The sequence below is a fragment of the Kryptolebias marmoratus genome, linkage group LG18 (genome assembly GCF_001649575.2).
Source record: "Kryptolebias marmoratus isolate JLee-2015 linkage group LG18, ASM164957v2, whole genome shotgun sequence".
NCBI lineage: Eukaryota > Metazoa > Chordata > Actinopteri > Cyprinodontiformes > Rivulidae > Kryptolebias > Kryptolebias marmoratus.
Window position 1 is genome coordinate 17,093,045 of NC_051447.1, and position 14,822 is coordinate 17,107,866.

At 38.3% G+C, this 14,822-nt stretch overlaps 1 protein-coding gene across 4 annotated transcripts in view; it reads right to left on the minus strand.

Annotated features, from left to right (window-relative positions):
* The window catches only part of tbc1d22a (TBC1 domain family, member 22a), a 137,238-nt gene that overhangs the window by 46,515 nt on the left and 75,901 nt on the right, over window positions 1–14,822 (minus strand). For all 4 annotated transcript variants that reach the window (XM_037981210.1, XM_017436230.3, XM_037981211.1 and 1 more), the window contains one exon: window positions 6,286–6,361. In XM_037981210.1, the coding sequence (XP_037837138.1) occupies window positions 6,286–6,361 (76 nt within the window). The remainder of the gene's footprint in view (window positions 1–6,285; window positions 6,362–14,822) is intronic.

Below are 14,822 nucleotides of genomic sequence, written 5' to 3' on the forward strand. Positions count from 1 at the left end.
ATGCGTTTATGTTCCATGATTACACTGCAGGACGTGCAAAACAGCTGCAGCTGGGGAGGAAACTGGTTTGCTGAAATCTTTGTGGGCAAATGTGAAGCATTAGCGCACATTTTGGCTTCGGTCGCTGCTCCTGCACGCTCCTGACATTCTGATGTTAACAGGATGTGACCTCACGTGTCTTCTTCGTGGCGAATCACTTCAGAAACAATAAATATTGGGTTAAAGTTGCGGGAAAGTTGCGGTGTTTTGGGCAAAGTTGCAAAAGGTTGCAATTTTGCGAGGTTTGCTTGATTTTGCGTTAATAGTTGCGATCGCAACATCACGAAAATCCTGGAGGGTCTGAAAATACTAAAGTTTACTGAACGTGGTGTGAATGGTATGTAAATAATTGTTTTGTATTTGATTTCTTAGGAGGAGCCAAATATATTGACAGGTGAGTTTTTTCCTAATTGGCCATTTTTCAACAGTTCTTAGCGCCTTTGAGGCCCACTTAAGGCATGATGTTTATGCCAATTTTGACAGGGGTGCGTGTTATAATAAAAAATAAAAAAAACTCCAAATAAGTCTAAACTACACATCAAAAACAAGGTCATATTTGCAAATATAGATGGGTTTATAAGAAAGGGAAAGTAGTATAACAAGCAAAATAAATGTTATATCTCCAAACCTTTGGTTTAATTAAAACTAAAGGAAACAAGTGGCTGCCACTGCAGTTACACAACCTTTAGTTTCAAGATGATATTAGATTGACAAGACCGCAGTTAAGACGTCGGTAAATCTCTTGAAATACATAAAAGAACACGAAGAACTCAGCGTGTTGAGCAAAAAGTGATTTCAAAAGGCTGTGGAGGACTGTGTGGGAGGACAGGGGGAGAAAAAAAATATATGTGTAAGTGACCTCGGGTCAGGTTAAAAGGCACCAGAGCGGACCTTAGTTTGAAGCTTTGAAAGAAAGGGCCAGATTTGAAAAACATCCAACAAGAAGTATCCCGCTGAAGTTACAAATAGAACATACACAGATCAAATGTCAGGCACATAAAATACATGACTACTAAGATCATCGAGCAATGCTCTGAAGAGATGCGTTTTTCTCAAACCATTAAACACATATTGAAGCCTTTAAACTCCTGATAATGCAATAATTGTAAACATTCTGTTCAGATCCAGGCTCGACAAGCATGCTACAAATGCACCCTCTCATTAGCATAGATAAATTCACCTTGGGGCAATTTGCATGTTGATGAACTTGTGCTAATGCACTTGCATGCAACAAATACAGAGACGGAGATGAAAGAGAGATAAAGAGATCAGAGAAACGTTACATGCCGACAAAGTGACTGTTGTCTTTTGAAGAGGTACGTTTGCCGGCGTCGAGCGAGGCTAATGGGAGTTGGTGTTATTAGTACAAGCAGATAATTACAGAAGGGGGTGTCGTGAGCGACAGGCGGGGAGAAATGAAGACGTTTTAAAGTAAAAGACTTTATATGTCAGCGATAGGAAGAATTAAAGAAAAAAAAAACAATCTGCTCTCTTAAGCTGCATTTAAAGACTATTTATTTTTATGAAAGTTTGGAAATTTACGGATGATTTTGCTGTGTCAAAAAAAGAAAAAAGGTGAGGTAAAAGACGCTTTATAAATTTATAATACAGTTTCTTTTCTTTCTGCAAGTGTACATTTGGTTAGAATATTTTCTTTGACTCTGACAGATGTTTAAGACGAACCCGATTTAAAGAACCTGGTCAGAACTTCGACTAAAATCTCGTCCTGTGAGATCCAATTCTTTTTTGAATAGTGCTAAATGACGGCGTGAACGGTCTCAACACTGAAAACATTTTCTCTCAGACCACCTTCTGCAGTGGTCTGTGTCCTACAGCAGGGCTCAGGACTGATTATGATCAGACTATCTAACATATGCCTAAAAAAAAACCTAAAAAAATACATAAAAGGAAAAAGGGGGAGTGGAGATGTGACCTGGACATCTTGAGGCAAAATAAAAAGTCTGCATCAGCTGCCGGCTGATTAAAGGCAACTATAACCATCCTTAGGAACATTCCTAAAATACAACAGTTTTTGTTTGTTTCATTTTTAGGGCTAAAAGTTGTAATGCATTGTTTTATCAGAATCCTTCCCATTAAAATTAATTTTAATAATCAGAGAGTTTCTCTTTACCTAAATGTTTGTTTTGTTTGTAGAGAAGATTGGACCCACTGTGGTCCAATCTGTTAGGTAATAATCTGTAAGGTAATTAGGCTTATTAAGAGTTGTGTATGAAACTACAAAAAAATGCAACTCAAATGGCTCTGAACCGTGTTAAAGTCCTGAAATTCGTCGTAATTTAAAAAAATAAAACATCAGCAGACCCCGTTGCTCCGCTGACAACTCACTCTGTGACACGGCTGCGTGTGCGTCTGCGTACAAAGCAGGTAAAAGGACAAATGTTTTGAGGTATGCATTTTAATGCCAGGTGTGAACGCTCTTAGAGCTGTCCACTTGCAAAGATGAATGTTAACGCAAGCTCTGAACAGGGCCAAAAATCCTAAAAGAGGAAGTTGCCTTAGAACCAACAGCAGTTGAGATAAATTCAACTGACGTATACTAACATTAGGACAGTTTTGTATTCTAATAACTCCGATACAAATCCACTAGGCATTCATTCGTGAAGCTATCAAGTTCAACATTTTTTTTACGTAAAAGACTGGATTTTCCAGATTAGTTACACAAGAACTAGTAAATAATTTAAATTTGTACAAACAGGAGGAAACGAATACTGTTCCTCTTCCTTTAAGTCCACCAAATCTTCCAGCTGCTATTAGAAGACAGACCCTCACTTTTTTATCAAAACACACAGGACTGTGAATAACCCTGCATCTGATAAGTGCTGATAGGTAATTTTGGAAGAGATGAGAGGCTATTGTTCCCAGAACAGATGCTATGTCGACAGCAGGGCGAAAAACAATCCTGTAATTTGAGATAAGAGGTATCTGTGATCTCATTAGAGCTGGTAATGTCAAGCTAGCGAGGTATAAAATGTCTCTGCCCCAGCTATGATGACAGGGCACTTATGGAAGAAGATACAGTAAAAATGGTAGATCATTTTTTATGTCGTTCCAGGGGTGTTGTGGAGTGGAGATGAGGTGGACAGACTTTGCTTCTGCTCCTACTTTTCTTGCTCTGATCTCAGTGTTACATGGACTTGAACACAGTGCAGAGCTTAAAGGAGTATTTCAGAGCTTTTGAAACGCGGTTATTGCTTTAGCAGTTACTAACGGACATTTGTAATAAAAATGACATTGTGCAATTTGTGATATTTTTAAGGAAAACGTGTGAGAATCTTCACCTGATTGTTGCATGACGATGAAGGAATTGAACCCAAGTGTACAAAAAACATGTTCGAAATGTTGACAGAAAAAAACCTAAATGCAATAAAACTTTTCTAGCTAAAAAGCAAAGTACACCATCAAAATTTGTTCAACAATTCTAAATATGTAAAAACAATATATGTATAGATTGCTACTATTCAGCTATTTTCCCTGCCTGCTGTAAATAATATTTAAAAGTGTAGTATTCCTTCCACCATTCATACCACAGTTTTAAACTCAGATCATAAAAGTTGAAACCATTTTGGTCAAACCTCAAGAGTAATGTTGTGCAAATTCTTATGTAATATTGCAATTTGTCATTATGGGAATGACTCAGCTATTATCACATCAAATTTGAGCAGAATGTGTGTAAAACTGATAGACATAAAGCCATTTTTGTGTCTTCTACAGTTAGTTAGCTGTGGGAGTCATATTGATTTGGGCTGACTCCAAAATTCGCAGATATACAGCCAAAGATTACTTTCATTAAAATCCATCCATTTATGAGATATTTTGCTAATAAAAGAGTCTCAAACAGTTACTGTTTTTAACAAAAATACCGTGCAATGTGTAGCCTTGGAGTATGTGTTTAGGATGATGCTCAGCTACATCTGTGTTGCTAATCTTAAGCAGCGGCGGTGGCCATCTTGAATTGGGGTGACTATATTTAATCAGTTGATCAGTTGTAGATGTACAGCCACATGTTGATTGGGAGTTAAAAAATTAACTTTCCATTTTAATATAGAACAAAAAGTGGTGAGCAACAGCAACGCAAGCATAACTGAGTGTATAGCTGCAAGCCTCATTAGCTGACACCCACTGTGTATTCTCTGGATGATTTTTTTGCTCCGTTTGGTCACCGACAGCACCTGCTTTTCTTTTTTTTTTGACGGACCTGGCAGGGTTAAGTCCACGTGTGTCATATCAGACTGATTTGGACATACAGCTCCTGCGGGTAATGTCTAAAAAATTTCTGGGCGCTGGTGCATGTGTGTCAGACGGACCTGCATACACCCACTAACTTTGGCTGACATTCACTCTCCTGCTCCCACACACTTTCTCCCCCATCCATTTAAATGCAGCGGGTGAATCCACCTCACCCTTTGGCTGACAGAGCGGGTGACAGGAGAGTGGGACTGCATCAAGGTCAGCCGAGAACATGACCACTGTACAAAAGCTTGCTGTGATAAGACCTTGTTTTGCACGATGCATTATGTACGGCTGCATATGCCTTACATGTTTAAGGTGACAAAGTTAGAATGAGAGGCTCCTGAAAACTTCTTTTTTGGGAAAAAAATAAGACGACAACGAGCTAGAGGAGGAAAAACCGTTTTGGTAATTAACGCAAGATTTGGGTACGTATGGGAAATGATACTGAGCTGTGTATGAGTCCACTCAGTGGGCATCAGCAGGCCTCACGTTTGAACTTCTGTTACCCAGCCACACACATACTTCCACACAGCTGAGCGGAATGAAAATGACTTCAACCCGATTATAGTGGCATATAATTACAATCTGACAAAAGTCCTGCAAAGTTCGGCTTTGGAAACAAAAAGTATTAGGCTATGTTTAAGCTGTAGGTCTCAACTCTGATTTTTTTTTTGCTCAGATCTGTTTTTCCATTTTATTTAAATGTGACCGCCATCAGACTCCAGCATGAACAGTCTACAGACCGTCTGCGCGGGAGATGTGACGTCACATGCAGCAAACTGTTTATGGAAGTAAATATGGATGCAACACAATAACGTGTGTATAGCTTCTAAAGTTTTTGTACTATCAGAGCCAAATACATTATTATTTGCCATGCTTGTTTTGCCCAGTGCTCATATTTAAGCTTGCTGCTTCCTGCCTGCTCGGGTGTAAATTTGCATTTTTGGAACGGGAGCGACATTAAACGACATGATGTTAGCATTGATAATATCACTATTTGGATCAATCTGCATACCCCTACTTGAAAGTCATAAAAATCAGATGAAACGCAACATGACCGTTTAGACCAGTGGTGTCCAATCCTTGTTGTGGAGAGCTACTATCCTGCATGTTTTAGCAGTTCCTTTGTTTTGACACCTTATTTTGGGTGAATGAGTGATTAACAGGCTTCTGCGGAACTTGAAGACCTGCTAAAGAGCAGAGAAACATCTAAAACCTGCAGAACAGTGGACAGCACTGGTTTAGACTGAGGTTGCTTTGAAAAAACATCTGATATGTTTGATTTAGTACCACATATGAAAGTGACCTGGGTCTACTTTTAAAAAATCAGATTTGAGCCACTTTTGTCTGCAGAGTGAATGTAGCCTTAGTTGTTGGTTTGCATGTAGTTCTAACACACAAAAAAATCCAATCAAAGACAGTCTATATCCAGGAATTAAAGCACACTGAAAAATCTCTTCTACACTTAATCCTGGCCACGTTACAATTGACGGAAATCCGTCTTGGTAACAGAGAACTTTAATCCCTGTGTATCATTTCAATCACTGTTCCTCCTCTTCTTTACAAGATCAAATTCAGAAGTCAAACATAGTTGAGGTAAGCTGTATGATGTATCAAACCATCACAAAAGAGATCGTAAAACTTTAAATTTCTTATAAATATGTTATACAAAAGTTAAGATTTTGACACTTTTCTGCTTGGGGTACATAAAAACAAACTGAAATCTAATTTATAAACTCAAGAAACAACAGCTTGTCAGTTTTCTTATAATTTAGAAACATATTTCAAAGTAAAAATTAATCTGAAGATAGGGGATTTTTAATTTTCTGTTTTCTTTGCAAGGACAGAAAATGAGATGGGTGAATACAAAACAAAAGACAAACTGACAAGACAGACATGACATTAATCAGAAATCAAGTGAAAATTGAAGCGCAGAGAAGAAAAGGAACTGTCTGGATGGGTGAACGGATGAGTAAAAGCAGGCAGATAACTCACCATCAATCCTGCTGACCAGCTCCTCCAGGGCCTTGACTTTCCTCTGAATGCCTGGCTGAGCAAATGTATAGTTGTCCTGAGGAAAAGAAGGGAAAGAAAAGAAAAAGAATCAGAATCAAAGTGAACTCTGGCTTTATCCGAAACGGTGAAACAACTTCGAACAATTAGCTTGTTTTAAGTTTAAATCATTGGCCATTCAAGAGAAAACAGAGGCTTGAAGTAGGCTGATTTGGCCAAAATTTGTGATTTTTAAAAAATAATCAGTGTCAGCCAGGTCTGAGCATGCTAAACCAATGAAGAGGTAGACAAGTGTAGTTACATGTAACTGAAGGGCTTCCAAAGACGAGTGCACCTTTGATGGGATGCATTTTTTTTGATACAACACCGGAAAAGCCCAAAGAAGCCCAAAGAAAGTTGACCAAAATATTATGCTAATTTTTTACAAAAAGATATATCTACCAGGAAAGACTTTCATTTTTAAAATATCACAAGGGGCTTAAAATATTTTGAGCCTAATGCTGTTACCACTACTCACCACCACAAACCCTGATGTAAGCATTTAGCCCGAATGCCTTCCATTGTTTTAATGATTTTGCAAAATCTAGTAAATTAAATTGTGTATGAACAAAATGTTGCAGTAACAAGCCCAAAAATAAACAAAAAACAGCCGAATACATTGGCTGTTAGCTGTTTTGATTACTAAAGATTGGCATTGGTCGTTGAAAAAAAATTAAATAAATCAAAAACGGTCAACTGCTAATGAAGGCAGAAATGAAAAAAACTAGTAATGTTGGAAATTCTTCCAAGCAACAAAGAGCATGAAGCTTCAACTAAGAACCACAAACTCCGACTGGTACCTGAAGTGACCAAACAAAACCAATGACCTCAACCACTTACTTTATCCCAAGTTCATGTGTGTGTAATTTGTTCAACAAGCTGTGAAATTGATCTCTCTTTGAGCAAGTTAATGTCATTTGTTTCACAGCCACTTGGCCCGAGGGTCAGCGTTTCACAGCACACAATGAAAGGGTTGAAAATTCCACATTTTCGGTTGGAGAATCCGTTTTCACGAAGCTTCAGCAGCCAGAACAAGTCGATGTCAAGTCATTTTCGGGGGGCAATTTCACACCTTGGACAAGACCTGAGCAGTCTTTAAAAAGTGTAAATAAAAGAGGCCACCTAACTCAAACTGGCATGACAAAACATGCACGACTCCAGCCTTAGAGACAGAAAGGGTGACCGCAGCTGTGAAAACAATCTTAGTGCAATTTTTTGCTCAAAAATCAATGAAAATTCTTATTTTTCTTTAATAAGTGAAACATAGTTTGATGCACACTTATCAGTCATGATAATAAAACCATTTTTAGAATGAATGAATATTATTTCATTAAAGCCTAAGGTCCTGACACTGATGTTGACGCCATTTTGATGTCATGGGCCAAATACTAGAAATACATATTTCCTGTCAACTTGCATGTCAAAGTCTTAAGCAAAGATCTTGCATGACCTCTTAGAGCTTGGAGTTGTTTCTACATTCAATCTTAGCTTAATATCTGTAAAATTAACAAAGCTATAGCTATTTTTGTGTAGGTTAGGGTTAATTAGCTGTGGTGGCAATCTTGGATCAGGTTAACTCCAAAAGTTACCTGTAGCTATACATCTAATGATTACTTTTAGAGTTTCATTAAAATCCATCAAGTGGTTGCTGAGATGTTTTGCTAACAGACAAGGTTGACTCTAGAAATTGACTCAACATAACATAAAAAAGCTGAAGACACCGAGGTAATCTACTCCTCCAGAGTTCCCAATCTGATCGAGTATCAGCAAAATCTGTCACACCCTTTCTGAACAACAGCAGCTCACCCTATGGCTCTACCGAGGTTTGAACAGAACTTGCACAATGTTATACAAGTGATGTAAATATGTCTGATCAGGACTATATATATATATATATATATATATATATATATATATAGCTTATAATGGAAGCTGATCATGTGAGTTGGTTGAGTTTGCAGAATCCAATCCGTGCGAGATCAGCGCGTAGGCATTTAGCACCCAAACACATGAACGCATCCAGGATTATGTTTCCTTCAGGGGTCATATCTGCATGGACGAAGAACAGCTGATGTGGCAAACTACCCCGCAGATGGAACAAGGGGGAGGGATGATCAGAGTAGATGAGAAGGGAAAAGAGAGGTGCAGGAAAAGCCGTTAAGCAAAAAAAAAAAAAAAAAAAAAAACAGTTTAAGTTGTTGCCATTTGTGCCCCTCAAGTCCACTGGAGAAAGCCTGGAATCACCTCCTACGGTTATGTTTTTCCATTTCCACACCCAAAACCATAAAATAAAGAACTTCTTCTCTTAATACCTTCTCTAATTATCGCCCACTGGCGAAAGGCACGGGGTGGAGGACTAATGGTTTTGCTCGTGTCTGTCTGATGCCAAAATATCTCATGAACTGCTCGAAGGTTATTAAAACTTGCAAAAAGTAATCATTGGATGTACATCTACAACTGATTAGCTTTTGGAGTTAACCCGATTCAAGGTGGCTCCCACAATTAAGCAAGCTTAGTAAATGCAAAAATGACTAACGGACAATTCTTTAGATGCTGAGCTAAAATTTGATGGTAGTAGCTGAGAGTGACCCCCAAAAGATACTCCAAGCACCAACTGATCACACAGACACAATCTTTGCTTGAAATATGGTTATTAACTATTGGAGTCTGATAACATTTATATGTTTCTGTTCCTGTTGATAGTTGCAATAACATACAGAAGAAACTAACTACTAAAGCATACTTTCAGCTGTTTTACCCATTCAGGTATCAAAACAACAGTTATTATATGTGGATTTTATAACTTTTTTTTTTTAATGTGTAACTATTACCCCATACCCCTCCCCATTTCAGGATGCTTCATCTGCATGTCTCCTTATGTGTCCTTTTTGTCTTTTATGTCCTTTTCTCTTCCAATACATCCTTATCTTTGTCTCCTTATGAGTTTTAGCTTCCTTTGTGCCTTGTGTTGTGCTTCCTTGTACTTTTGCAATCTGTCTTTTTTTGTCCTTCTGCTTCTTGTGTTGTCTTGTTCAAAAAGTTCAACTAAAATTAAAAGCTCAGCTTTTATTCGAAATCCACATTTTTCTCATGTACATTGGAGGTTTTTTCCCCTATCGTTAATTAATGCTTTTGCTGGACTCTTTCGTTGTCCATGCAGAGTAGGATGGATTGATTATATGCATGTATTATTTCTTCATCTCTATTCCAAAGCACAGTTGCTACTAATGAAGTTGAGTAGCCATGACAACATGCAACTCCAGCTCTATGTTTCACAATTAACCCCAAACTACTTTGACTAGAAGTCATTTATTTTTTCCACACATTTTTCACCTCCTCCTTCCCTCATCCTTCTCGAATCCCTCTTTAAAGTGATTACATATTCCAGTCTTGTTTCCCTTTTCACTATCTAAAAATACCTTTTAACTTTACTTTGTTTTCTGCTAATTTACATTTGTTCCCCACCTCCATTTTCTGCCCTGAGCCACTCTGGTTTTTCAGGTCTTTTTTTTTCTCCTACCACTCCAGAGTTAATGCAGTTAGGAGGTAAGCAAGTGTGAGGGCCGGTGAAAGTAATTACATTTGCATTATTGAAGCTGCTGCCTTTAATCAACTGCCCTTCTCTCCCTCTCACTGACTTCCTCTTTCTGCAGGCCTTTCCACACACAACCTCTCAAGCCAAGCCTGATACAGCTTTTTGTGCATTGTTGTCATGTGTGAAAACAGAAGTGGAATGAGTAAAATAAGTATTTTATTAGTTTTCCTATTATTAGTCTTTTTTAATGCATTTCTTGCCTTTCAAAATGTGATATTCTAACTTAACTGATCACTCTTACTTTATGCAAATCTATGTGTGGGAGAATCTGTGTCGTGTGAAGGTGTCCATGTGTCTGTTAGCAAAATATCTTTTGAACCACAGAACAAAACTAAAAACTCTCAGGAAGTAATTATTGGATGTGCATCTACAACTGATTAACTTCTGGCTCCAACCCAATTCAAGATGGCCAGCACAGCCATTTGACCTTAGAAAACAACAAAATGGCTATAATTCAGTAAGTTTTACAGATATCGTTCTAAACTCTGATGTGATAGTAGCTGACCATTGCCCACAGCAGATACTACAATGATAACAGATTCTAGAGCAGTTTTACTTAAATGATAAGATTAAGATTAAAAAAAAATCTTAGTCTGTAATTCAAGAATAAAATTGGCGGGCAAGGAATGCTAAGCCTTTAGTTGTTTTCACCTGTTCTCCTTCCCATTAGCTTGTTGCCTTTCTCCATCTTTTAAACTCACTTCCCACATTTGATTCTTTAGTATTTCGGTCAAATTTTCCATCCATCTACTTATTTATCTTCATTCTTCTTCTACTCACTTCCTCTCCTTGTCAAATCTAACATGTCCAGTCTTTGATCAGCTGAGGCAACAGAAGGAAATCAGCTCCAAGTTCTTTTATTATTCATAAATTCTCCTCTTCTCCCTCCTCCTGTCCATCCACTGACCGAGCACATGAGCCAAACTGCTTGTAGACAAGCATCACAAAAACAGAACGTCTGCGTTCTTTTTTTCCTGAACAAGGTGTCAACAGCCACCCATTCTCGCCCACTTTGTTCATTCCCTCTCTTCTCCCTCAGTCAGCTGAATCAATAGCTCCTCTTCACCTCTAAGTCCATTCTATTAGAGACAACAATGGCTCCAAGTTGGACGGAGATTGCCTCCTTTTGTGGCACCGGATGTCTATCAGCTAGTTGGGACAGAACCAACACAACAGAGCTGCGATGGGGAAGTGGTGTGTGTGTGATAAAAAGAAACATGAGCAGAGAGGGGGGGAAAAAAAAGGAAATGACAGGTCAAGATAAAAAGCAGACAATAACGGACACAGCGATGTAGAGAAGACTGAAGGACAGGACGATTATCTGTCATTCCCTGCTACTGTAGGTGGAAGAGAAAACGACAGAAGCTGAGATTACATGAGCAGGTTGACAGATTTTGGGTGACAAAGATGTGAATAATTACACATACATGCATGACCATTATTATCGAGTTTGTGTAATCACCTTTTATGATGATGCATCCACAAGCACACAAATGCAATAAATTATGGCAATGTTCCTTAAATCTCAGAACCGTGAATCCCAAAATACTGATGGTTTAATACACCCTTCCACAACATGAATAAACTTAAATTTATTTAAAGTCCCACGATAGTTTAGGTTACATGTGAGTTATTACAATCTCTGCCTTGGCTGTGAATCAGTTGATTTGTGCTTCACAGACATCATTAATTGAAATTATGATCCACCAATGAAGGCGATGGGCAACAATGTTTAGAATACGTCTGGGTGTGTTTGTAGCATTAGCAAAGCATTTTAATGAAACTTTCATGAAGTAATTATTGGGTGTGCATCTAAAACTGATCAACTTTCGGAGTCAACATAACTCAAGATGGCTGCCACAGCCAACCTGCCTTAAAAAAAACACAAGAGTGGATATAACTCTGCCAATTTATAGATATTAGGATAAAATTTGAAGTGGTAGCTGAGCATCATTCCCAACTCCTACTTGGAGTGCAAGACACATGCTTGTTTAAAACCTTGGCGTTACCAGTTTGAGTCAACACAGTTTGTTACAAAATACATACGCAGGAAAAAAAAAACCCACAAAGGTCACTGAAATAACTTGAAAACACTAAAAATTGAGAAATGAAAATCAGACATTGCTTCCGTAATGTGGTTCAACATGATAAACTATCCTTTTTGTCACTGGCCTTGGTATTAAGGATGCTACTCCTCACTTAATCTTTTCTTGCACAAGCTTGTTAGGGAATTACCTCAAACAATTTCTCTAACTCTGAGACTTCTGACTGCCGCTTCTCAGCATAAATTGATTTCAGTCTAAAACTTTGGCATCAAAGGCAGCGGGGCGATTTGCGTTCCTTTAAGGGATGGTAGGCTTTTAACTGTAAATTTTGTCATTTTAAAACATTTAAGATTTAATTTCGCTTTATTTACTGTGACTGCTGCTGACAGTCAGAGGTGACTGATGGTAAAGTGAACTTGAATCTAAGGTCGTATTCAGACCTGACACATTTGGTCCGCTTTAATCGAAGCAGAGTTCGTTTCCAGCGTTGGTCCGGACTTTTTGTGCAGGTGTGAATACAGTCATGCAGATCAAACAACCGGACCAAGACCCGCTTTTTGAGGTGGTCTCGGTCCGCTTCCAAACCAACTCTGGTGTGAATACAGACCGGACTTGAACCGAACTAACTGCGTAAAGCATGCGACTTTTTGGACTTCACGGGCCACCGTTGCTAAGCATCATGGGACAAATAGCATTATTGCTGCTAATGCTAACACCACCTCACACATTTGCCGGCGCCGTTCCAAAAATAGAAGTAAAACGTCATTAAACAGACGTTGAATGAGCTGCTCTTGAATTTCAAAATGGTACTGTAATTGTACCAACAGAACGAATCCAGCACACAGGACTTCCATCTTTATCTCCAACCGCTGCCCCCATCTTTCTGTCCAATGGGAGCAATGACCGTCACCCACGTGGCTTTGTTTATAAATTATAGTCTGCTTACAAAAAAGCACAATGTGAATGCAAACCGCACCAAACGAAAAAAATAACGTCCACTTTTGGTCCGGACCAAACAAGCGGACCAAAGGCCTTTCCTGGTGTGAATCCACCCTAGAACCAGAGGCTTCATAGGTTCAACTGGGTTTGTACAAAGTATTGTAGGTTGTGGGTGTTTTATTTTGGGAAGCCCTATATGTACAATCAAGCCTTCCTTGTTGAGAAAAATCTGAGTTACAGCTGAAGCAGCTGAAAAAAAAAGCCGTAATACCTCAGTGATATGGTCCAGTTTTGTATAGGACATGGAACGAGGCGTACCACTTGGTAAATTATTTTTAAAAGTTAATTTGACGGCGAACAAATAACGTGACAAACCTGTTGCTGCATGACATATGAATATGAGGGAATGGGAACCATGTGTGATTTTATGGCTGACTTCACATGAGCTGACGAGGCGCAGCAGGTGTAAACTACAGAAGCAGTTCATGCTGAGGTAGGATGGATTTCACAGGATGCTGAAAACATTCAGTCCCAGACATTCCCCAATGGCTTGAAAATATTTAGATAAAAGGTACGTATCTTCTACAAGGTAATGGTCTCTTTAGTTAATATATCCTGATGTATTTTTAGATAACAATGACACATTCTGTACAGTTTAGACATCCTCATACTTTATGTAAGGGTTTCAGAAATGTCAATGTATCTATTTTATCTAAATGTCTTCCTTTTAAATTGTTTCAATTAAAGAAAGCTTTTGTATTGAGACAGGTGTTTGTGTATTCTCTTTTTGTTCCTTTTGTGTTTCCGAAACATGTTCTTTCATTCTTCAAGCATTTTACTGACAAAACTGTGTGACAAAGAAAATAAAAGCAACAAAATACCCTACACATGGTCAAGAAACTCTGACCTTTCCAACCAAAAAAAGTAGGTTTCTGTAATTACCTAAACTGTGTTAGTCAAACAGTATATTAGACATTTAGAAAACCAGGTCATTGCTGAAAGCAGACAGGAAGCTAGTAGCTTAAGTGAATCTAAATGCATGAACTGTCACCCAAGTTCACATCTTTTGAATAATTAAACCGGGAGAACAGTGAGCCGTACATTTTAAATATGAGATAGGATCTGACATCTTTCACAACTTTAAACCAGCAAATAAAAAGGGCCTTTACATTACATCACCTGACAGCACACAGAACTGTTAAAGATATTAAAAAGTGGATGGCGGAGTCAATGTTAGTCACACAAGCCAGGTTTACAATGGGGATGGGCAGCAATTTTCAAATATCCAAAGTTTAGTTAAAAAGGGCAAATTCTAAGAATTCATGTAAAATCTGACATCAGTACCTGACAGTAACCCACCTAGTGCTTTTCCAGTCGGAATGATTCACCTACTATCAAGACTTTAAGATATCAAGCCATCTTCTTTATATGGTATGCCTGAGATGCCACAACAGGACAAAAGGGAGATTCAGCTAAAGAAATTGGATCAAATTTAGTTTTTGTGACAAGCTGCTGGTAACAGAGCTTATTAGTACAATTTAAAACCACTTCTCTAATCTAAAGACAAAAAAAAATATGTCAAGCTCAAAGTGTGATATACAAATTCTTTACAATATTTGAAATTGCACTGCGTGTGGCAAACTTCAATCAGTATCTTGTAACATTATATAGAAATATCTGAAACCTAACATATAATAGACATTGAGCTGCTTTAGTCAGTTTGTTGGATGCAGCTAAACTGCATTTATGCAAAAACCAGAGACACTTTGACAAGAGTGTGTTTATTTCAGAAACAGCAACACTTGGATGATTTCATACATTTAAACTCCCAGGGTACAGGACTTTAATAAGCGATAATGAACATCGTGCTGCCTTACACCAATGGGCGACTTCAGCGGTCT